Source organism: Scomber scombrus, chromosome 12 (assembly GCF_963691925.1).
Source record: "Scomber scombrus chromosome 12, fScoSco1.1, whole genome shotgun sequence".
Taxonomy (NCBI): domain Eukaryota; kingdom Metazoa; phylum Chordata; class Actinopteri; order Scombriformes; family Scombridae; genus Scomber; species Scomber scombrus.
This window is the reverse complement of record NC_084981.1, coordinates 5,847,841-5,870,774: the sequence shown is the minus strand read 5'-3', so window position 1 is coordinate 5,870,774 and position 22,934 is coordinate 5,847,841. Positions and strand designations below refer to the sequence as shown.

The following is a 22,934-nucleotide window of genomic DNA, read 5'->3' as shown; positions in this document are numbered from 1 at the left end:
TCTATGTGTATTTGTCCACTTAAACCTTTGTAATGTGTGTTTGTTTCAGCAGACAAAGGACGTGGACGCTCCATTTAAAGAGGAGGCTGTGGGTCAGTTGGCAGAGAAGACAGTGAAAGATTTCCACTATAGTTAACATGATAAGAGAATGTAAAAAGAGTCTTCATATAAATAAAAGTCAAAACACTTCAAAATCATCTCAGTTTCATGCTTTGGTGTTTGTCTTTAATGTTGTGTGTAGGGAAATGTATATAACCCCCAAAAAAAGACCCTTTCAAACCCACTGCTTAAAGTGTAGAATGTGTAATATTTTTGATTTTGTTACTCAGAGTTTCTCTCAAACACTTGTTGTAGCAGTTATGACATTTTTAAACCATGAAATCAGTTTGGTAACTTAAAGACTAAATTGACTAAGCAGCATAAAATGTAATTGGCTTAAAATTGTGCAGAAAACGTTCTATTTGTGCAATATGAATAGAGTTAGAATAGAGGCTTGTTATGAGTCTTCTGGTTTCAGAGATGGATTGTATGTTCTAGCCCTGAATTGTAGTTGCACCCTGACTGTGGAAAGCTTTTAACGATTAATTAAATTACTGCAGCTCTGCCACGTAAGTGAAATTTGCCAAATCTATTGTATCATGTAAGAATCAGACATTGGGAGTCTTCTAATTGTAGTTAGGTGTTGGATTCTTAGAAATAAGCTGTGTTTGTCACTGTCTGACACACACACACACACACACACACACACACACACACACACACACACACACACACACACACACACACAGGTAAAGGTAAACCAGATGGGTGGGACATGTGACTTTATGGTTAGGCATGTCTGTGTGGGGGGATCAGATCAGTGCAGATTGTCTCGTCAGTAAGCACAGCTGCAGTGATGGCCCAGGTAAAGACAGCAGGGGACACAGTGAGGAGCCACCAGGACTGTGCAGACGTTTATTCCGACATGGCTACTGTCAGCTCCAGTGCAGGTGAGTTTGAAGGCTCTTTTATTATGAAAAATGATGTTGCAATATTTATTGTGATCAGATTCCGATCCAGAGAATTTTCTGTAAACACAGTAACAGAAAGACTATCAATGAAATGTTAGTTTCTTGCCAATTTTTATAAATATTTCAATCATATTTCCTGTAAATTGTTCATGTAGGTATTTATTTTGAGTTATAATGTTAATTTGTGGTTTAAACGTGGTTTAGGGGGGTTTCCAAGAAGAATAAAATGACCCTAAAGAACTATTTAGGCCCAACTGATCTCATCCTAATAGTGTATTTTTCACCAAGGTGCCAATTAGTAAAAGCAAATATTTATTTTAGTCACATTAGGCAAAGCTTACTTGTATTTTTCTGTGTATTCCAATTAAATTCTTGTTTCAAAACTCAATTTTTTTGGACAGTTTGAATCAAGATACCGTGTTAAGAAATGGTGAGGGAAAATCATATCAAATTCACCTCTTCTGTCTTTCTTCCATCCACGATAACGTGACAGGACAAGGTCAGCTCAGTCCACCAATTTGATAGATTAGTCACTTTGTTAATGACTGTGGTAATAATCTTGGTCAAATCCCCCAGTTTCTGGTGTCTCTTTCTCACGAGCTTGTGTTTGGCAGCTAAAGCTCTTCAGCTCTCAGGTTGCATTGAGGCAGTGTGAACCGTAAAGTCAGTGTAATCCCTCTTTTTTTAGGTAGTCATTGGTGAAATGCGCCTTTACAAGTGTAGCCCCCCTTTTTTTGTAACATGCCAACCTGGGAACTCAAGGAAGTCAAGAAACAAGAGCTGGAGAATTGTCTCCAAAGAAAGTCAAGTTCTTTTCAGCATCCACGCAAAGCCTCAAACTCTTTCTCTTCATTCTTAAAACAGATATTGGGGATTCGGTGGGGAAGGGGCCATTGTGTGAGACCTCCATGGCTGTTGGTCTTGGCCGACGGAGCAGAGTTTACCCCACTCCAGCCAGGAGACGTCACCGCACCACCTTCAGCCACAAGCAGCTGGAACAGCTGGAGGTGGCCTTCGGACAAAATCAGTATCCTGACATTTACTACAGAGAGGAGCTGGCCCGCATTACTAAACTTAATGAAGCTCGCATACAGGTGGGACAGCCTCATAAACAACCTGTTGACTGCTGTGATGTGCAGCAAGGGACTTTACACTCTAATACATTTACAAAAGAGGGTTTCTTAGATAATTTAATTTTACTCTGATATACACAGGGATAAACCACTACTCACTACATTTAATTGGTTAATTTTAATATATGGCAAAAGATGTTATAATGCAATATCATATATCATAACATTACTTTTTAAACAGTGTAGTTCACATTTTGCTTTTGCTGTCAAATGAAGTGACACTTAAAGTGCTAGCACACTGACAATATGATGCAGTCTTTTGTGTTGAAATTATTAAAGAATTGGTCAATAATTAAAAGATGAATTCCCAAGAAGTTCAATAGTTGTTTTAACTATTGTTTTTTGGTTGAATAAAACAGTCTACAGCCGCACTAGCAGCTCTGTTTAGCTGTATGTAGGCATAGTGGTCCTTTAAGTTAAATGCTAACCGCATGCTAATGTGCGTGCAATGACAAGTGTAACATGCTAACGTTAAGACTGAGACTTTCTAATAGGAAATTACGACTCTCCGTAGAAGGGCTCTGGTTTAATTCACCATATTGGCTTTGTAGTTTAACGTGTTAACATGCTAACATTTGCTTATTAGCGCTAGCCACAAAGTACAATTTAGCCTGATGGGAACGTCACAAGTTTTTCTTGTATTTGTTCATAAACTAAAGTATTGGACGTATAAACATTTTGACCTGATTAAAGCACTATAATATTTACTTACGTTTTAATTTAACTAATTTAACAAAAATGTATTATTATTTAGTATTTTATAATGTTCGTTTTTAGTAGACTTCAGGGTGGTGTTGATTCAAACTCATTTTAGGGGCCGAGTTTTTTTTTGTGTGTGTTCCTGTTATTTTTGTGTCCAACCTTCCTGTACCAAAGATGAATTTTGTCTTTCTGAATTATATAGATTATTACTTTTCTAATTAGATATTTGGCTTAATCTGACAGCAAAATCTTTCTTTACACTGATGAGGCGTTGTATGAAGCCGTGGGGTTTGCTTGTGTCTCATAGAAGCTGAGTTTTTCATTACAACAAAGCTGGTCTTGTGTATTTATCCTCAGTTGTCTCACCTGTCCTTCTCTCAGCAGGTGTGGTTTCAGAACAGAAGAGCCAAACAGAGAAAGCAGGAGCGGGCTTCACAAAAAATGCTACCGATGGGTGTGATGCCGGGCCACAGGGCTCTGCTGGGTGGCATGCGCGTCCAACCGTCCACCATGGCTCGGCAGTACTACACCCAGCCCTTGGCGCACATTTCCCACCTCTCCCCTGTGCTACCCTCCGGAGTGTACCCCCGCCACCCAGGCCAGGTCAGCCAGTACACCTGCCCCAGCGCCCCGCCACAACCGGCCTCCCAACGCCAGCATGAAGACTGGTACAGCCCACTGAGGGGAAACCTGCCCTCACCCATGTTCTCCCTGGCCTCCATGCAGTCCCTAGACACTGCGTCTCACTGGAGCTAAAAAGTAATCAGAAAAATGCATCTAATATCTAGCATTTTGTTATTTTAATAGCACATACATTTGTTATATCTACTTTACTAATTAAGAAATCATTTCTATTTTTTTTCTTCTATGTCTTGTTCCTCGCATTGACAGTGAGTTTGCATCTGTGCACTTACCTAAAACATCTGTAAATTCAAATGTGCAACTTTTATATTCAGAAGTCTTCTTCTGTGATATTTGTAGGGTATTTTTGGGTAATTTCATATCATAAGTCACTTTAAGTATGTTCTGAAGCACATGTCAGATGTAGTTACAGTTTACAGTTTAAAAATAAACCTTTGAGCTTGAAGGTTCATTCTTGACCATTGAAATATTAGTTTTACATAAAATTCCTCACTCAAGGTCCACTTACTAGATTTTGTAAATAGCATTCAAATAAATATTGTGACCCTCATCAGAAAAGGTTTACACCCAATAACAGAAATACATGTAAAATCAGGCAATTTTGGGTATTTGTTATTTTTACTGTATTTCACATGAGGCTATGTGGTCAGAAAAGTTGCATCTAGTAAATAAATGTTTTTTTGCAATAGTTTAATTTTAATAATACATTCATGAATAAGAACTACAGCACGAGACAAAGTCTGTAGATTACAGATTTTAATATTTCACATTCCAGAAACAACACAGTTGCATCTGTTATGCTATTCAGTTTTTCTTTTTTTAAATATTTCCATTCAACAACCTGAATTGATTGAAGAATCAATACTGGATGGCAAAAAAATATATAGAATTCATCCATAAAAAATCGTAAATTACAAGAAATCACAGATGGATTGAACAAACTTTGATGCACATAGACCTGACATTTCTCATCCAGATCTGTTTTTTTTTTTTTTTTAAAGGCAGCATATATTTGAAGCATGTGTTAATAATTGTAAGTGCAGTACTGGAAGTCAGCTTTGTTTTTGTTTTTAAATAAAAACTGCGGCGTCAACCAGTGTGCTTCAAGTCTAGCTTATCCAGTGATAAAGAGTCAGCGTCGCAGAGTACGGGGGCCGCTTTACATTCGCTTTGTGACGACAGAGGCTGCCCGACGACAGTGGCGAGAACTGTGATTGGCTCATGTGGGTTTTACCATCTTCATTAGGACGACAGCACGTGTAGAGGAGGCGGGATGTGCCGCTCTATATAGTGCTGCGCGGAGCCTCTGCTGGCAGCTTTCAGTACTGTGTGCGCTTCTGCTTGCTTCCTTCCTTAACTTCAAAGTTCTCTACTCTCTACAAACACTACAAACTTAGACTATATATTGTACATCTGAGCAAATCAAGGCCACTTTCTGAGGTCATGTGATGAGGACAAGCGCTTTGTCTCAAAACAAAAAGGATTCACAGAAGGAATCATTTGGTCCACATTTGGTGTGCTAGATAATGTTACGGTATGAATGCTGTTCAGGGTTTGAAATGGAAATAGTCCATTTAAAGTGATGAAATGTAGAACCACTCGAAGCAGAACACACAGTATAGTAATCCTGCTTTGAAAAAAAAAAAAAGGGTCAGTTCATGCAAATGACAAGTTTCCACAGCAGAATAGAACAAAATGTATACTGTATAGCAAAGGTTAGATGCTACTAGAGAGCTACTAAAGAATTTGTCGGTGTCATTGTCAGTAATTTGGATGAAGTGACCCTAAAAATGGCACAATTTCAATGAACCTGCATGAACAAGAAGGTGCAGACGTGTCCCTCCGCGAGGCCTAACCACACACTAGAATCAAGCTAAAGAGAAGGATAATTAGTTATCATCCTTTTGTTGTTTTTATTTAAAATTACTGGCAGAACCAGTTTCACAGCTACCAGCCTGGAAAAAAATAAAACTGCATGTATGACCTACGACCCTGACTGAGAGAAGGGACTGATTGTTGCGTCACTTTGACACCACGTGCGCTCGCTGACATTCTCTGCAGGTTCATGTCTGTGTTTTTTTTTGTTGGAACGTGAAGAAAACGGAGGTCAGAGGTGGTGACGCTCTACTCAAGCGATTTGGCGAATTCTGCGTAGTCTATGTAACCGTCGTTGTTTTTGTCGTCGTCTTTCAGAACGTCATCGATGAGATTTATTAGATCGTCTTCTCTCATTGGCTGGCTGTTCTCTCCTCTCTCCTAAAAAAAAAAAAGAGATAATAAAAGGAGATTTGTTAAAAGTATGTATGTGCTCAAGCCTGACCGATACTGGATTTTTAGGTCCAATGCTGATACCGATATTAGGGAGGAAAAAAATTCCGATATCGATATATATCGGCTGATAAATCTTATTTAAACAGAATATACACATTAACACACATTTATTGCAATGATCCCAATGGTACCAAACACTTTCGACAAAGTTATGTAATAGAGGCAGGGTCATATATGAAACTTGAATTAAGAAGAAGGATCAAATGTACATAAAATGCATTCCATATACATAAAAAATATATCGGCACATATCAGACGGCATAGAAACCGATACCAATATATATGTGATAGGCCAATATCAGCGGATAATATTGGCTGAAAGATCGGTCGGACTCTAGTATCTGCATGTACAGATGTTATTCATCTGACTTTATTTCAAGATGAACTATGTGTAGCTGTGTTACACCATAAAAGAGAAAACATCATTGATTGGCCAGATGGGTAAACAATGCCATGTGTGCAGTGTATGATTTCTGGGTAATAAAGTTTACATTTTTCACCCTGTTTTCATCAACTACACAGCTGCGGAGTTCTAAAAAAAGTAAAGTTTCTAACTGAGTTGACTTTAAGAAAAGAGAAACAGCCATCTTATAATTCCTGACATATAATTCTGCATCAGTAACAATGCATTATTAAGGGCCTAGTGCATATCCAGTCATTGTCTTTGTATTGTGTTCATATTTTATTTTAACTGATTTAATTTAAAGGATATGTTCACAGTTTTGAAGTCTGTCTTAAAACATCAGTAAAATGCCAATATGTATGTTTAAAGAGTTTTATATTAGTCATTGTACTTATATCTTGTATCTCCTGTCTATACTGGCTGTGAAAACATCCCATCCTAAGGCAAATGTAAGTGATGTGAGACTAAATCCACAGGCTGCTTTACATAAACAGGCATCACGTTCACACCTTAGACAACAACAACAAACGCACCCACGAACAACACACACCCCTACCTCTCTGTGTACATGTGTGATGGCCGTGGCTAACTCCAGCCCATCGAGCAGGTTGTTGCCATCGTAATCGTGCATTTTGAAATAGTGCAGCTGAAGTTCCTGTGGCGACATTTCTTTCTCCGGTGTGTCAATCACTCCCTCCAAATGCTCCATGATGTGGCTGCGAGACAACACAGAGAAGTCCACAACCACAGCATTTGATTATACAGAGAGTGTGAATGCTGCCGCTGCTGCTGCTGACTGAACTCAAAGTTCACTAGTACATGCAAATAAGGCTTGAAACATTCACGTAGAGGAATCACTCACTCTTTGTCCTGGATCATGTTCTTGTCAAGGCGACCGTGACCATGGCCGGTTATCTGAGTTCCACTCTCTATGACAGGCTGCTCCTGCTGCTGCTGCTGCTGCGGATCCGCATGGGAGTGAACACCGAGCAGACAGCTGGATAGGAGGAGGAGCACGCCACAACTGCTGATCCTCATTCTGCAGGTGACAGACATAGATAGAGAGAGACAGGCAAAGTTAGATTCAAGATTTAAGAGGTTTATTGTCACTCTGGTTATACAAGTACAATTAATTGTGTGAAATATTTTGGCTGGGAAGCTCCATTATAGAAAAACTGTAAATAAATACATATTAAAAACAACAACAAAATATAAAAATCAGTGTATAATCTAAAATACAGAATCAATTTACAAAAAGGATGCATATATGTAAATTAAATACTAGTGTCCTATGTTGGTTATCACATTTTAAGTATCCTGTTTATATACACATCATTTACATATATGTTAATACTTTTCAATATAGTGTAATTCAGTTTTCACTCACACTTTTCATTCATAAATCTACACGTTGAAGCCAAATAACTCTTATTCATAGATTCTTGATTACAGCTGTCTCCACTGGCTTTTTTCCCAGTTAAAATCTAATTAGAGTAACAGCAGTTTTCTAGACAAGACTTCATAGGGCTGGCTCTAGCAGACACTACACCATACTGCTAAAAATAGATGACAAAATACCTTTAAGTCACTACTATGAATCACACTTGTGCACTATACATTTAAAAGATGTGCAAACAGTGATAAGAGGTAAAGATAATACAAATAATGATCGCACACGCACTGCATGTCTATGTGAAAATATGAGGCCGAACTAGTTATTAATGGTGTGTAAATATTATGATTTTAACTAGAAAGCTGGAATGAATCATGCTTTCCCGTTAGCCACAGACAGACTGGTAAACAGCCCGAGGCTTCATTCCAACAACACGTTGAAATGTCAACGCTAGTTCAGAGCACCCACTACTGCAGGGTTTACTATGATATGAATATAAAAACACCTATTTTCATACTTACTTCACAACAGTTTGTATCTTCACCTGAGTCCGCGGACAGTTGTGCTGTTTGTTTGCAGGAAACAATGAACGCTCCGAGCTTTCTGGACCGAGTGACTCGCCGTAGTCGCGCTTGGACACGACAGCTCATTATGATTGGTCAGAATTATCTAAGAGCACAGGCGTAGCGAGAGGAATCCCTGTAACACCGTCTACAAGCTACATGGTTACGTTTAGTTTTCAACGACGGAGTGGAAGTGTTTGTTACATATTTCACATATTTCAATATGTTGTTTAAGGTTTTTTAAACTGTTAAAACATTTAGAAATGTCTTAAATTAGGTAATAAATGTATTTATCCTGTTTTACGTACGTATCGCAGGATAGCTACAGGTTGCTGCTAATGGGACCAGAGCACCAGAGGTTCGTCCAGCCAACCTAGCATTTACAGTGGCAACACGGTTGTATTGCACGAAGTTGTAAAGTTATTTGAACAAACTATTATATGTTATATCACAAACTAACAGCTCATATGACCGTGTACATATTATTATTTTGGAATTTGTGTTTGCACTTAACACATAGTACTTTCCAGTATTTGCTGACGTGAACTATCTTGACTTAGAAAGTATCTTTGTAGTGACTGTGTCGTTGCGTCAGCAGGGGGGAGTGAAGCACCAGCTGCTCAGCTGTCAAATCCACACCGCTCAGACAGGAGCACGCTGTGTGTGTGTATGTGTGTTTGTTTGTGTTTGTTTGTGTGGTCTATTGCACCGGAGAAGCGTCGTTTCATGACAAACAAATGACAAGTTTCCAGAGAGAAAATGACGCTGCTAAATCTTTGTTCAGAAGACTTGAGGTTTTATTTTATATCTTAAAGTAGCTGACATTAGTTTAAAAAAAAAAAAAAAACCCTCAGTAGTCAGTGACCCCTACCCCTACTGTGATTTACGGCTAATGCAAAGTGCTGTTTATAATTGCAGGTCTCGTTCTTGCTTCAGTTCAGCAGTTTTCTCCCAGATGAAAGCGCTGCTTAGCGTGCACTATCTGTTAGTTTGTACCTTTTACTGTTGATACACTGCAGTAGCTGACAGATGTATTATGCTGTAACTGAGCCAGGAGGTTAGCCAGCGTCACACTGCTGGAGCTGAATGCCCAGATCAGGGAGCAAGCCAAGCAATTAGGAATTGAATTTCCCCCCGCCCCCAATGAACTCATTAATGAAATGAACACTGTTAAAAGAAAGAAAACAACACCTTCTATGCGCGCATACTGCCTTTCTTTTAGTAGACACACAGTGCAGGGGATGCAGCTTTCTTCGCATTGCTGTTTCTTAAGCCCCACCTGATCCAGTTAAAGTGTTAACGGGAAAGATTAAGGACATGGCTGTTAGGAGAAGGACACCCTCCCTTTAACTTTCAGCCGCTACAGATCAAGCCCTTTGTAAATGCCACACTCATTTCAAGCACTGATACAAGCCACTAATGCATAGGCTGACCAAATGCTTTAAAATGCTATTTATGCATAATAGTATGCACTGTTTTAAATATGCATAGTAAAGTGCTGCAAAGATAACAGAAGTTAGGAGTTCACCGTGTAAAGGACGAGTGTGCTGTCTGAATATTGCATGAAGTTATTTGTTATTGGAAAAAAAAAAGACTCACAATAGGCCCCTGTGAAAAAGGAATACTGTTCTAATAATAATAATTCTAAAAAAAAAAACACAACATATTTCGACCTTTAAAAGCAAAACACAAGATCTGTATCTCAGAATGTTTATATGATAAACATTTAATTATTTAATTGTTTCTTGTCTGAGCCGGTCGATTGAACTTTTTGGATTTTGTGTTGGATGACCTGTGCTTGTAGTAACCCACACCCCACCCCCACCCCTCCGCACTCAAAGATTACATATTTATTTCTCCTGGTAGTCTGCAGTTACTCCCATCGTGTCCGGGGAGTACAGTCACCACCGGGACAGAGCGACGATGGCATCCCGCGTCTCCTTCACTCAGCTCCGGCTTGAAGCGGAGCTGGAGCGCTGCCGGGCCGAGTGTCAGTGGGACAAGATGCCGGCTATCATCGACCAGATGCAGGCAGCGCGATTCCACGAGGACGGTGAGTTGAACCGGTCTACACCTGGAGAGTTTTTAGCAGAGGTGTCTGTTGCTGCTTCCTGACTGTTTACCCTGCTCACTGAACTGCACACTGCAAAAAATGATCAGCGCAAATTTAAAAAAAAAAAAAAAAAAAAAAAAAAAAAAAGAGTCAGATAGTCCCATAATCACGTTGTATCCTCCAATGAGAGAAAGATACTGCCAAGAGATAACTTTTGTTTTCATTGAAGTTTGACTTGTGTCAGGAAATGTTGATAGAAGTAAGTGTCAGAGTTACTTGTAGGACAACGCTGTGCAGTACTTCAAACAAGTATATTTGCACTGGTGACATGAAGATTTATTTTATCTCAAACCTTATGCAGATTTTATCCAAGTCATTTGTGGGACACAGGGATTAAAGTCTCAGTTATAATCTTAAGTGTCTGTTCAGGATGGATATTTTTTGCAGTGCAGGGAATGCACTGTACACAAGTTGGACTTTGGACTTGAAGTCCAACATATATTAGGTAAAGTTTACTTAAAAGTTTCATCAACCTATGTTCTCCACTAAGAAATGAGTTGCTTACATTTGTACCAGTGGGTCAGAGCAGGGGTCACAAAGGGGTTAGCAGATGGCTCTAACTTTAAAATGTCACCCCTGAAAGTTTACAGTGCACACAATGAGAGAGTGTGTGTGTACATGAATGACTGTCAAAATCAAAAGACTCTCCAAAACAGCCCACATACTGGATAAACAATGTATTTCATGGAAGAAGAAAAAAAAAAAGACTTTCCAGCTGATTATTCACTGCCTGTCTTTGCCCTTGAAATCCTTCCACACCGAACATGTGCTCAAAGAAATGCAAACACACTTATCATCATGCGCCTCATAAAGCATTACTTTGGTAAGTCGCTAATGCACCTGCCTCCACCTCTTACTGTACCAGAGTAAATATGGGTTCAGGTGAGTCCTCTATTATTGTTCCCATAACTAGTTGACGGTGCAGACCAGCTGTTTCTCCCTTGCCTGCACATGCACTCAAGTGTTAAATCAATGCGGTATTATTGTGTGCATGCATTTGCTGACAGGGTGTGTGCATATGGAAGGCGTGGTGCATGAGGAGAGTATATTTTGATTAGAGATAGAGGAACTTCATGACAGATAAATGAGGAAGCAGTAAACGTGTGCTTAAAATCTACCATAAAACAGTTAAAGACACCCACTGGTGGTGTTCTCTGCAATCTAGTCCTTAGTTTGGTTCGCAGTTTTACTTTCGATCATCTTCCAAAGTTAGATAATGTATTCATTTGGTTGGGAATGTTGGGTCTCTTTAAATCAAATTAATAGGTATGGTCTTGACCAGCTCTATGTGTTAAGTGCCTTGAGGTGACATTTGTTGTGATTTGGCGCTATATAAATAAAGATTGATTGATTGATTGATTGATAATAGTCAAATTTGATATTGGTCAGACTGAAAGAGCAAAGATTACAGGATTTTGCCGTTTGGCACCGAAATCCAACAACAATCCAAGGCAAATACAAAGATTCAGGGCTGTGGCTAACATACAGTATACACAGGGTCTTATCCTTTGAAGGGGGTGCATTGTACAATTAAAATACATGATAGGTATTTAAGACGATGACTCCAGTATTTTCAGATTCAGTATATTTAAAGATACCCTATGGCGTTTTCTTGAAAAATAATTTCAGTGTTTCTCACCAAAAAGCATTGTTTGTGTTAGGCCTAACAAACATGTTGAATACATTTCTCCCTTGTAAAACCTTTGTGATTCTATTTTTGAAAGATATATTTTGAAACCAGTGTAGTTATAGTGCGTTCCATTCGTACTTGGAAGTCAGAATTCCCAAGCTCCCAGTCGGACATTTCAACTGAACATGAAGTTGGACGAACCTCAAAATCTAAGAGGGTAGCCCCGTGTATCAACTGTGTGAAAGTTGTAGAAATATCCTGTTTATTAGCAGTTTTGTCTTATTCGTGTCTCATTAAATTAGTCGTACACACAGCACTGTCCAACGTCTATCTGTGGACATGTTGCTACGCTGTTTGTATGCACGTTTTTTATCAACTGGTATCGCAATCAATGGCTAACCTGTCTAGAACTGATTTTCTAACTTCTAAACTGTAACGTTACAAACTCAGGTGTGACATCATTCCAAGCTCCGACTTCCAACTTCCGAGGTAAATGGAACACAGCTTTTAACTTCCACATTTGCTTCCGTAGCTAGCAATCTTCTTCCTCACCACTTTTTACAGGCACATTGCTAACTTTGTTGGCACTCTACTGCCACCAAATGCCCATCTGCAGGAATGTATTTGTTGTCACTGCGCATTTTGTGCATGTGTGTGCGTCCTCTTGTGTGTGCACGAAATACAAATAATGTGGGGCCCTGCTATATTGAGCTGCCAGTGATGGAAAACTCAACAGGGTATCTTTAAATTTGAAGCCGAATTTAGGCTTTCATGTTTGTTTGTTGTCTTTTGGTATCTGGTCAAAGAGCATTTAACTTTATCTTGACTGTACATCTGCTCTCCAACCATCCCGACTGCTTTAATCCACCTTCACATACTGTACTGTACAATCTATCATTAAAATAGCAAGACGTTCCTGCTTATTCTCTTTGGATGTAATTCTGCTAAATTTAGGAAATCACCAGCAGAAGCAGATTTAATAAGATTAGAGAAAGTTGTACACCAAAAAATAAAAATAAAACGATAATCACAAAATGACTCCTGGAGCACAGTGAAGACGGTGTGAGTCAAAGAGTCAAAGGGGTTGATTTTCTTTCTCCACTTCATGAAACCAAACATATTTCTTTTATTGAATAACGCTATTACCACTTTCCAAAGTCAAGGTTCCAACTGGTGTGAAATCATTGCATAGCTCTTGCGGTGGTTTCGGGGCTGAGACAAAAGTCCTGATGTTATCCTCTCACCCCCCCTCTTTCGCTGATAGCTTTAGCCTTGACTGCGCTGATAAAAACCTACTGGCAAATATGTCAAGTATATCAGGACATAAACACAGCTTACAGCGCTGGCGTCAGAACACACACACACACACACGCACGCACAGGATGAAAAAGCTAAACAGGAAGGCTTTAATCGAGTGTGTGTATACAGAAACTGAGCTTTACTACAGAGTCAGTTTACGTGTGCGTGTAAACTTTAATCTTTCATAACTTAATTCAGTGTAGGTGGACGCGGTGTGCTTATCATGTGATGTTACAATGTTACATCTATTTAAGGGAAGTATCATGGAAATGGAAACTGTAGCTTCTAAATACACTGCAGGCATATTTGAACTGCTGCTTCTGAGCCAGTGGGAAAGGCTGTTTTTAATGGACTGTGTGAGGTTTGCTTTGGCTACAGAAACAAATGACCTATGACCCTGAGCTCCAACCTACTATAAAAAACTTTGCTCACTTTTAACTTTTTCAACTCACAGATGATTACGGGACGCTGCTGATGGCCGAGGTGCTGCTGGAGGAGTGCCTGCAGGAAAACACGGACCTATTACGGCGCTGCACAGCTTTGATGGATAAGACGCAGCCCAGACTGTCTAAGGCCAAAGGTCACCTCAACAGCATCCTGAGCCGAGGCCGTCTCACAGTCAGTCACAGTCGCAGTTATTCTGGGTTCCTTCAGTCCATCGTGTAGTTATAGATTCCTCTCTGCCTCTGTGGAGCTTATTTTCTCTAATAAACCCTATTAAATCAATTGAAGGAAGTGTTAAGCCATCATGACAAAGCACAGGAAACTTTTTACACAAATCTCTTCCTCTGTTTTCTTTCAGTTATCTCAGTTTGACTCCTTCTTGTCCTCCAGCCCAGGTACTTGAACGAGGCTCTGCTGCTGATGGCCAAAGTCCACTACGTGCAGGGTCGATACCGGGACGCACAAGGAATGTGCGCCAGGGTGGGATTGGAGGAGCTGACGCACGACGACCAGCCGATCTACCACCTCCGACTGCTGGCCGAGGCTTTCGTCATTAAAGGTATCGGAGGATTCTCAAAAAAGGGGAAATCGGGTTTCACAAAAACATACTTTCTTAGTTTTGGCCTTCGTTCTTATTGGAAATCATAACATTATACCCATGTTAATTGTCTGGGAATGCAACATCCTTAAAAAGAAGTCTGATGAAGCAAGAGAAGAGAAACAGACGGGAATACTTAAATTATTACCCAACGTGACTGCTCATGTTTTTCACTCTGTTAAACTTCATTACATTGACCTCTCTTCAGATCTCAGCAGTTACTTTGGTGAGCACGATGTTAAGAGCAAGACTTTAAAAAGATGTATGTATCAAATGTCTGTGTGTAGTTTGAGAGAATATAACCCGACACTCTCCTAGGCTTCCCGGAGCTTTATAGTGAGTTTTGTTTACCTGTCTGGCCTGTACAGTAACTTCACTGTTCTGGTTCACTCTCACTGCTCTCATTGCGTTGTCTGCTCATATGTCAGTGTTGTGCTCACAGCTTGTTTACACTGTGCAAGTGGCCAACAAAAAGAGAGAGAGGGGTATGACATGCAACAAAGATCCGTAGCCTGGAGGTATTCCATGTAACTGTGAATGTTGCAGTTGCTCAACAACATAATTATAAGCCTTTAAAATATATATTGACCACGTGCCCAAGTATGCATGTATAAAACCTTATTTACCTTTAAAGATGCTGCATAGATCAGTTTATCTTTAACTCACCTTTACAGACTGTAAAACCATTACTAGAACCAGATCAACAGTCACTGACATTTACAGCTTCGAAGAGGATGTTATCTTCCAGTACAAATGGAGCTCCAGTGTTTAAAGTATAACTTGGTTGTTCTTAATAAAGTCACACACTTCAACAACAGAGAGGGAGATGAGGCAGAGTCGCAATGACAGGAAACAGCAGCTTTCACTGGAAGAGCAGTTTTAACCCTTAAATTCATAGCCGTTTGTCAGACATTCCTACATACCTCATTAGTATTTACAATAATACACTAGAAAACAACACATTATCTATTTTACAGGATACTGTTACTTCTCAATGGCTGGCACTGTTTAAATTAGTGAGCATAGTAATAACCAATCACAGTCACTGTCTTGTGGTCATTGAAACAGATAAGCTGCTACCTATAACTCAAGTCTCTTAGGAGCTTAAAACCTTTTGGATGGAAAACATAATCAATACCTCCAGTGTAAGTAAAAATGAATTCAACCTTAGAATACTGTGTTAGACCCAAGTGATTCAGGCTGATAATGAAACCTTCTTCTAGCACCATCACAGTTTATATCCACAAGCACGCTGGTGATGATGTGATCAACATTCCTGGTTTCACACCGCTCCACTGACTGACAGATGGGGATGGTAGAAAACATAGCGCTACATCAACAAAAGGAAGGAGAACACTGTTGGCTGGGAAACATGGATATTACCAGTTTCAAAATATATATATATTACAAAAAATCAGCTTTGCAAACATTTTATGAGGAAGGAAATGTACTCAACGAACAAAATTAGACATAATAAAGATTATAGAAGCCAACAAGCTAATTCGATTGGGTGTATGAAGAATTTGGGTATATATTGATTCATTGATTGACTATCAAAGCTAAACATTAGATGAGATGTGTCAAACTTATTTTAGTTTTAGGGCCACATACAACCCAATTTGATCTCAAGTGGGTCAGACCAGTAAAACCACTGCATAATAACCTATAATAACATATAGTATATATAACCTTATTATAATAAACCATGTATTTACAAAACAGGTGAGAAAAATGAGGGCGCGCAGGTGGTCGAGTGGTTAGAGCGCATGCCACATACGCAGCCGACCCCGGTTCAAACCCCGTGTATATTTGACACCTCTGCGTTATATGTTAGACATTTTTTTCTTTCTTTTTTTTTAAATCTCATGGACTTGGTAAATCCACAGTATGTCCTTGTGATTTCAGACTCTTTGGACATCCACTTCAGTGCTTCACAGTTCACATTCATAGCAGATCTCCTTACCTGTCAGCCTGGGTCTTAAAGCAGAGGCAAGCGCCAAGGACTGGCATGATTCCCTGAAAAACATCAAAGACAGGATTGAACAGCTCCCTGCATACATTTCCTCCTTGATGATCCCATTCCTAATCCGTGCAGTAGGAGTTATTACAGCCCCTAAAATCACTATGACCTTGTATGGGAGTTTAGAAGTAGAAATGGCAGGGAGGGGGAAATCCAATCTGTGGAAATGAATGTAACGCGGCTGGAAAACATCAGCTTGATTGGACAGATAAGTTATGTCAGTAACCTCCGCGTACACAGTGTCTTCTCCCGAGCCCGAACCTCAGCTCGCTGGATGACAGCGATGATGTGAGATTTGGATCCACGGTTTTCGCTCAACAAAGGCGACCTCTGTGTTCTCTCACTCGCTGCCTCTCCGTGAAGACACCTTTGGGAGTCGTATGTGTCAGACGGGAAAAGATTCAGCGCAAAGTAAATGCCTTGAGCTCTTCTGGGAGTGGATTTTCTGACAGATTTTGATACAGATGCTCTTTTGAAAAGCTGATGATTGTGAGTCATAAAGCAAATATTTCCCATTACTCACAGTCACACATGCACACAAGCTGTCTATAGTCCAAAAAACCGCTATCGCAATATAACAAGTTATTTTTGGGGGTAGCTATAAAAATAAACAGTTTGAAACACAATGAACGCCAGGATTGTGAAAGGTCAAAGGTCACATCCACAGAACACTACGCTGTCCATCGTCCTTAGAGCGCAGGGTAATCTCGTTACACTCATCATCATCATCATCATCGTGTCATTACCCTCCCCGTTTCCTGATAGTCGGACATGACCTCATGCTCATGAAAAGAGAATTACAGTAACTGTAAGATTTGGATTCCTCTTCATTGTCTTGAAATGTTATTAACACTACATTGTTACGATACCGTGTCAAAGGTCACATGAGAAAGTAGACCAGCTCCTTTGGGGGTTGCAAAGCTCCTTCCCATGGCTTTTTGTGGACATGTTGCGTATTGCGGTGGGAATGAAGTCAGATCTGAATATTTGCTTGCTGATGTCTTTTCTATTGGCAGCTGTCTGCTTATTTGATTAGGCCTGGCGTCTGGCCTGAGGCCGCCGTCCGTTACACAGGCTTCCTGCGGTCTCCAAAAGTTCCTGCTCGTTCCCGTTTATTTGTTTCAATAAGTCAACTAATGGACGTGACACCAGGACTCGTCTGCTTACTGCTTCTTCTGTATTCTGGGCATCTATCACTGCCGTAACATACCAGAAAATGGGCAAAACACATTTAAGGAGGTGTTAGTGTGAAATTAATTCCTTTATTTGCCTATAAAAATTCATTTAAGAAAAGCCTTGAGAAAAAACTAGAGTTTCCTCCTTTCTGCCTTTTCCCTCTTTTATGCACTTAGGCATTGAGGTGAATGAGTCACTGTTTTTTTTTTGTGCTTTGAAACCAAAATAACATTACATTTATTTTAATATGATTGTGTGTCCAAACAACTAAAATAGCAGATACAAAAAAAAGGGAAGTATGTGGAGCCGAAAACTAGATCACCACAGAGGAAAAACTAGCTCAACTAACTGCACTGTAGCAGCCATCTGATAGTTTGTTTTTGTTTGTGTCAGTTTTGACCTTGTTTGTCCTTTTTAAAGCTTATTTTTCTTTACCAATTTTACTGTACTGTACTTACTATAATATTTTTATTGAAAGAACTGGTTCGCGATTTTTCAGGTATGTCTTACAACAACAGTCAGGTCCTAAATGAACAGTAAAGCCTGTTCTTCTTGCTGTAATCATTCCTCCTGTTCATACTGACCATTAGAAGATCCCTTCATAATACACTTACAATGTAAGTGATGGAGGACTAAATCCACAGTCCTCCTTCTGTGTAAAAATGTATTTAAAAGTTGCTCTGAAGCTAATATGAAGCTTCAGCTGTCCTAAAGAGTCAAATCAAGTCTTCTATGTTTCAACATTACAGTCTTTTTAGTAACAAAGTTCCTCTTTTTGTTACTATACTTCCACCACAGCTCAACATGGAAACACAAAGAGGGAATTTGATGCTATAAAGACTGTAAATGTGTCAGCCTCATATAAGCTTCACATCTACTTTTAAAAGACTGTGGACACACTGTGGATAATGGTTCCCATCACTTTCATTGAAAGCACATTTGAAGGAGATCTTTTAATAGTCAGTATGAACAGGAGGAATGATTACAGCAAGGAAAAAAAGCCTTTTCTCTGCTCATATGGACACCTGACTGCTGTTTTAAGATTCACTTGACACACTTTAAGACATTTTATTTTTGAATGTACAGCTGCACTAATTCATTTGTCCCCTTTGGCGGCAGCGCAAATAAGCTTTAAGCACGTAACTGAAAAGTCAATACAGCCAACTTGTTAGAATACAGTTGTTTACACATTCATCAGACAGGATGAGCAGCATTTATTGTCATGTTTATGGCCAAAAAGTACAATATTCACTTTTTTAAAGTTTTGGTTGTTATCTGCTCAATGCCTCATACAGTCTATTCACCTGCTAACTTTCACTGTCTGCTGTTCAGTGCTGGTAGGTGGTTTCTGATAAAGTCATTTTTAGAGTTGTCTGCTGTGAATGGAAATAGCATTGATGACAGCTGTGAAACTGAACCAAACAGTACGTTTCAGGCCATAAAACCACAATAAGCTTAAATAAGAAGAAGCAGTAGCTGTAAACTATAGAGAGGGGAACTGCAGGTCAGTTAATTGTTTGTGGGTTTATCACTGAGCACCCTCTTTCACATACAGTAAGTCATTTGATCAGTTGTTACTACAAATATATGGATAGTCACTTTAATTTTAAATGTATTTTTAAAATGTTACAACCCTGAGAAAGGCTCTTTAGAAAAGAGGTCCAAAATAACCAAAAGAGAGAAAAAACAGTTATTAATACACAATAAATGTGACCAGAAACTATCAAGAAACAACAAAAGGTGGGTGCACCTGCCAAAAAACAAAAGGATAAGTAAGCCACCCAGACCATCCCACAGCAGGGTCTGGTTTCTTCCCTCTAACCTAAACCAACATTAGGACTGTCTGAATCTAACAGAAATCCAACTGTGAAAACAGGACTACAAACACAGCTGCTGCTGTTGAAGCTGGAAGGTGAACATACACTGAGCCAAGGTTCCTGCCCCTCCTCTTTATTAGCTTTCCTACAATAAGACCACACTGGATACACCTGAGGGAAGAACACAGCACATCAGGAGTGAAAATCACCTGCACCACCATATTGTAACCAGCAGGGGGCGCATGTACCAAAAAAACTAAAAACCTGTTAAATTGTATATGAGATGTTTTCACTGTTCCACTTTACATGAGACAGGAAGAGTGATACAACAGCAATACACCAGGGTCATGTCAGTGTATAGTAACAGTTGGTGATCAATTCATTCCCTTGGTCTCTCCTTGTGTTCCAGGTCTGTCTCTGGACCACCAGATAGTTTCTGCAGTGTCTCGTGTCCGCCTGTCAGAGAGGGAGGAGGAGAGTCTGTCCTGTTACCTCAGAGCCTGTGACGCTGCTCTGTCCTACCTGCAGGAGATCGATAAGGTGGGCGTTTAAACATGTATCTATTATATATGTGTATGTGTGTGTTTGTGTTAACCTTTCCGTGAGTCAGTTTCTGCACTGTCACTATTTGAATATGAAAATGATTCTGTGTGTTTGCATGAGTTTAAGTGCAGGGGATTATCAGAGGAGGTTGCTTTTTATTCTACCTGCTTATGGGTCAGAGTTTGTAATTAATCCAGTTATTTGTATTCACTAGATTCCAGCAAGTATACAGTTTATTTTAATATGCATTTATTTGAGTTATTTACCATTTTCCAACACAAATATTTAGCAATTATTCGTTAAAGATAGTTTTTTTGTTATCCTGTACATGTCCTATATCTTGATCCTATACATACACATGTACAATCGAATCATCGTTAATTTACTTTTTTATCATTGGATACCTTTGAGATATGTGTATATTAACCTTGTTGTTGCTGCAGGTGGTAACAACGCCTCACACAAAGACAGCCAAAGCCAGTCTGCTTCCTCCACCCGTGGACATCGACCTGGGCTACTTCATACAGGCAGCTTTACAGAGCGCGTACTTATGTCTGCTGCACAGAGGGTGAGCCTAACACACCTGTACGCACACACACACATATTGTCTTCCCTCTTTTGTGTATATGTAAGTTCTCTATTGCTCTCTAGAGTGCTCTTGAAATAAGATATACTTGACCTTCAATCAAGTGTTAAAGTCATATTATGTAACAGCAACCACAAGTGAAGATATGAGATAATCCTAGATATTAAAACCTACTTTAATAGGAGCATGCGTGGTAATGTCTTCAATGTTTACTTAAAGTTCAGTCGCCATAAGCTCCAGACCAAGTAAGGCTGTAACAAAGCAAAGCAAAACCCCTTGAGTGTGTTGATTTGAGCAAGTTTGTGTTTAATTGCTTCTGAATGACACTTTTTCACATGTTGAACAAAGACTGTATTATGCACTCACCTCAGCTCACTCATTAGCTGACAGAAGATCAGCTAATTCAATTTTAACAACTGTACTTTTATTAAGAATCAGGTTAATTAAAAGAAATGCCTCCTAATCTAAGTACTCTGTGTCATATTGTTGGTCATAGTTTACCCACCTGTATCATATATTACATCACTAGTTATACAATATATATTCCATGGCTGATTCATACTTGCCTGTGATAGAAGGAACCTTGGGCTTATTCATCTGGTTTTGTTTTAGAAAGTGAGGAGGAGAAGAAATCAAAGAAAACGCTTTCAAGCAACACTTGACCTCAGTGCAGCAGGGATGCTTTAACACATGTGACCAGTAGGTGTCAGTATTGCTCTTGGGTTCACAAAAGTACAGTAGTGTTTAAGCATATCACTCCAGTGGCTGCTGAACTTATCTATATGCTGTGACCCTTGATTTGTGAAGAAATGATCAATGGCAGTATCCGTGCTATGGTTCGCTCTCTTTTCACGATTATCGCTATATAACTTCTTTTTTCTTCTTCTGCTTATATATTTTTTGACATATAACACCTTCACAACACATACATCGCACTGACATACGCCTGCTTTTTATATGTGTTAGTCATCTGGCGCAGGGTGCTCACCAACTGCGTAGGGTGCTGAGGGTGGTGGAGTCACGAGGGTCTCAGAGCTTCAGAAAGGTGAGCTGCCACACACACACACACACACACACACACACACACACACACACACACACGATGCAAAGGTAGACATAAAAGTTAGTCACTTAAAGTATTTAGAGGATATAAAGGATATTGGAAAATAACCAACTTTCCTGAAGATGGGGAAAAACTATTATTGGTAAAAACAGTAATGTTGTTTACTTATAATGTACATACAAGGATTTCAAATATACCATTAATTAATTTTGACGGTTCCTAGTCCGCAGCAAGGAAGCTAGCAGAGGTGCTTCTGAGCTCGGTGAGTGAGGACGGTTACTGGCCCCCACTGGGCCCCCCACCTTCAGCCTGGCTGCACCGAGAAGGAGCCGCCGCTTCCAAAGACGCCATCTACCCTACTGTTAAACCACCGCAGCGTTACAACACTGACAGGTTTGGATTGTCTTAGTTTCATTTTCATTTTACTACCTGTTTGATTTAAGCTGTCTTAAGCTGTCTCGTTTCTACCCAGCAGACAGTGTACTGAGCGCAACTGCTTTTCATCAGCATTTAAGGGGCAAGGCCTCTTTCGATTTTGTTTTTGTTACTTCATTGTGTCAGTAATGAATAGTGCCTGAATAGTGCACATAGCTGTTATGTCTAGGTGTCGGTTTCCTTTGTCAAAGTTGTATTTTCAGTCCGTGTGGTGTCAGCTGTGTCCGAGATATAATCTTAACAACAACTGTAGCGCTCGGCAGTTGGTGTTCGTTCTCTTTGCCCAATGATTTTTCTCTACTATAGAGCGTGAGTCACCATCAGGGAGGCGTGAATCTAAGCTACATCTCTACAGAATACAAATATGCCCTTTTCTTATGGAAAATCATGTAGTAATATGTAACAAGCCTTCCAGGAGAGTGATCATAAGCTCCCACTTTACACTGGGTCATTCAAGGTGAGGAATCCCACAACACGGCCAAATTATTTAGCCCACTTCTCCTTATCATTGTGTGGTCTAGAACTATATGTAGAACTGTAGCCTAAAATACCCAACAAACACGTGATCATGTAGAGTGTTTAGTATATGCTATTCCTCTGTGGGGTCAAGCAGTTTAGCACGCAGATGTGTTTTAAACTCCCAAAAGTTTAGCTTGATCCTTTTCTCACACACGGCTAAGATAAGTGACACGGCAACAGCTGTTTTTGTGTTGAAACTAGAAAAACATGACATAACATAACCTGACATGACATGAAATGACATAACTTAGCATGACAACATAGCAAAACAAACCTGACAACATGAAACAACATAACATAACCTGGCATGACATGAAATAACATAACATAATATAAGATAACAACATCATGACATAACACTATATAACCTGACATTACATAACATGACATAAAAACATATAATCTGTAATGTCATGATGAACAGCATGACCTAACAAGTTATAACATAAAGTGACATAAAAGGCTATAGCATAACATGACATGACATGAAATCATTACATGATACAAGTTGACA

General features: G+C 39.6%; 4 protein-coding genes across 5 annotated transcripts in view; 3 read left to right on the top strand and 1 right to left on the bottom strand.

Moving 5' to 3' along the window:
• The window catches only part of rhoq (ras homolog family member Q), an 87,184-nt gene extending 67,042 nt beyond the window's left edge, over window positions 1–20,142 (top strand). The window contains exon 6 of the transcript XR_009927030.1: window positions 20,127–20,142. The gene's annotated coding sequence lies outside the window, so the exon portion shown is untranslated. The remainder of the gene's footprint in view (window positions 1–20,126) is intronic.
• prop1 (PROP paired-like homeobox 1) lies at window positions 893–3,601 on the top strand. The gene is made up of 3 exons (XM_062430942.1): window positions 893–989; window positions 1,875–2,104; window positions 3,230–3,601. Exons 1-3 carry the CDS (start codon window positions 896–898, stop codon window positions 3,599–3,601), a joined length of 696 nt encoding a protein of 231 aa, XP_062286926.1. The 5' UTR covers window positions 893–895.
• On the bottom strand, window positions 4,229–8,215 carry mcfd2 (multiple coagulation factor deficiency 2, ER cargo receptor complex subunit). 2 transcript variants are annotated; one of them, XM_062430841.1, is made up of 4 exons: window positions 8,136–8,215; window positions 7,084–7,260; window positions 6,778–6,937; window positions 4,229–5,743 (listed from the first exon to the last, which is right to left on the bottom strand). In XM_062430841.1, the coding sequence occupies exons 2-4, from the start codon at window positions 7,257–7,259 to the stop codon at window positions 5,612–5,614; spliced, it is 468 nt and encodes a 155-aa protein (XP_062286825.1). In that variant the 5' UTR covers window position 7,260; window positions 8,136–8,215; the 3' UTR covers window positions 4,229–5,611. The 2 variants fall into 2 exon arrangements, with proteins under 2 accessions (XP_062286825.1, XP_062286824.1); XM_062430840.1 differs by lacking the exon at window positions 8,136–8,215 and having other exon boundaries at window positions 7,084–7,278.
• The window catches only part of ttc7a (tetratricopeptide repeat domain 7A), a 54,927-nt gene continuing 42,030 nt past the window's right edge, over window positions 10,038–22,934 (top strand). The window contains exons 1-7 of the mRNA XM_062430838.1: window positions 10,038–10,230; window positions 13,674–13,837; window positions 14,054–14,222; window positions 19,684–19,814; window positions 20,261–20,385; window positions 21,370–21,448; window positions 21,690–21,859. Coding sequence (XP_062286822.1) covers window positions 10,101–10,230; window positions 13,674–13,837; window positions 14,054–14,222; window positions 19,684–19,814; window positions 20,261–20,385; window positions 21,370–21,448; window positions 21,690–21,859 — 968 coding nt within the window. The 5' untranslated portion in view covers window positions 10,038–10,100. The remainder of the gene's footprint in view (window positions 10,231–13,673; window positions 13,838–14,053; window positions 14,223–19,683; window positions 19,815–20,260; window positions 20,386–21,369; window positions 21,449–21,689; window positions 21,860–22,934) is intronic.

Excerpts from the sequence above, each read along its gene's own strand:
- mcfd2 (XM_062430840.1), bottom strand. The coding sequence starts at position 7,277 with ATGTCTGTCACCTGCAGAATGAGGATCAGCAGTTGTGGCGTGCTCCTC. Across the intron at positions 6,938-7,083 it reads AACATGATCCAGGACAAAGA|CCACATCATGGAGCATTTGG; the intron begins GTGAGTGATTCC and ends GTTGTCTCGCAG. Across the intron at positions 5,744-6,777 it reads TCACACATGTACACAGAGAG|GAGAGAGGAGAGAACAGCCA; the intron begins GTAGGGGTGTGT and ends TTTTTTTTTTAG.
- prop1 (XM_062430942.1), top strand. The coding sequence starts at position 896 with ATGGCCCAGGTAAAGACAGCAGGGGACACAGTGAGGAGCCACCAGGAC. Across the intron at positions 990-1,874 it reads TACTGTCAGCTCCAGTGCAG|ATATTGGGGATTCGGTGGGG; the intron begins GTGAGTTTGAAG and ends TTCTTAAAACAG. Across the intron at positions 2,105-3,229 it reads TTAATGAAGCTCGCATACAG|GTGTGGTTTCAGAACAGAAG; the intron begins GTGGGACAGCCT and ends TTCTCTCAGCAG.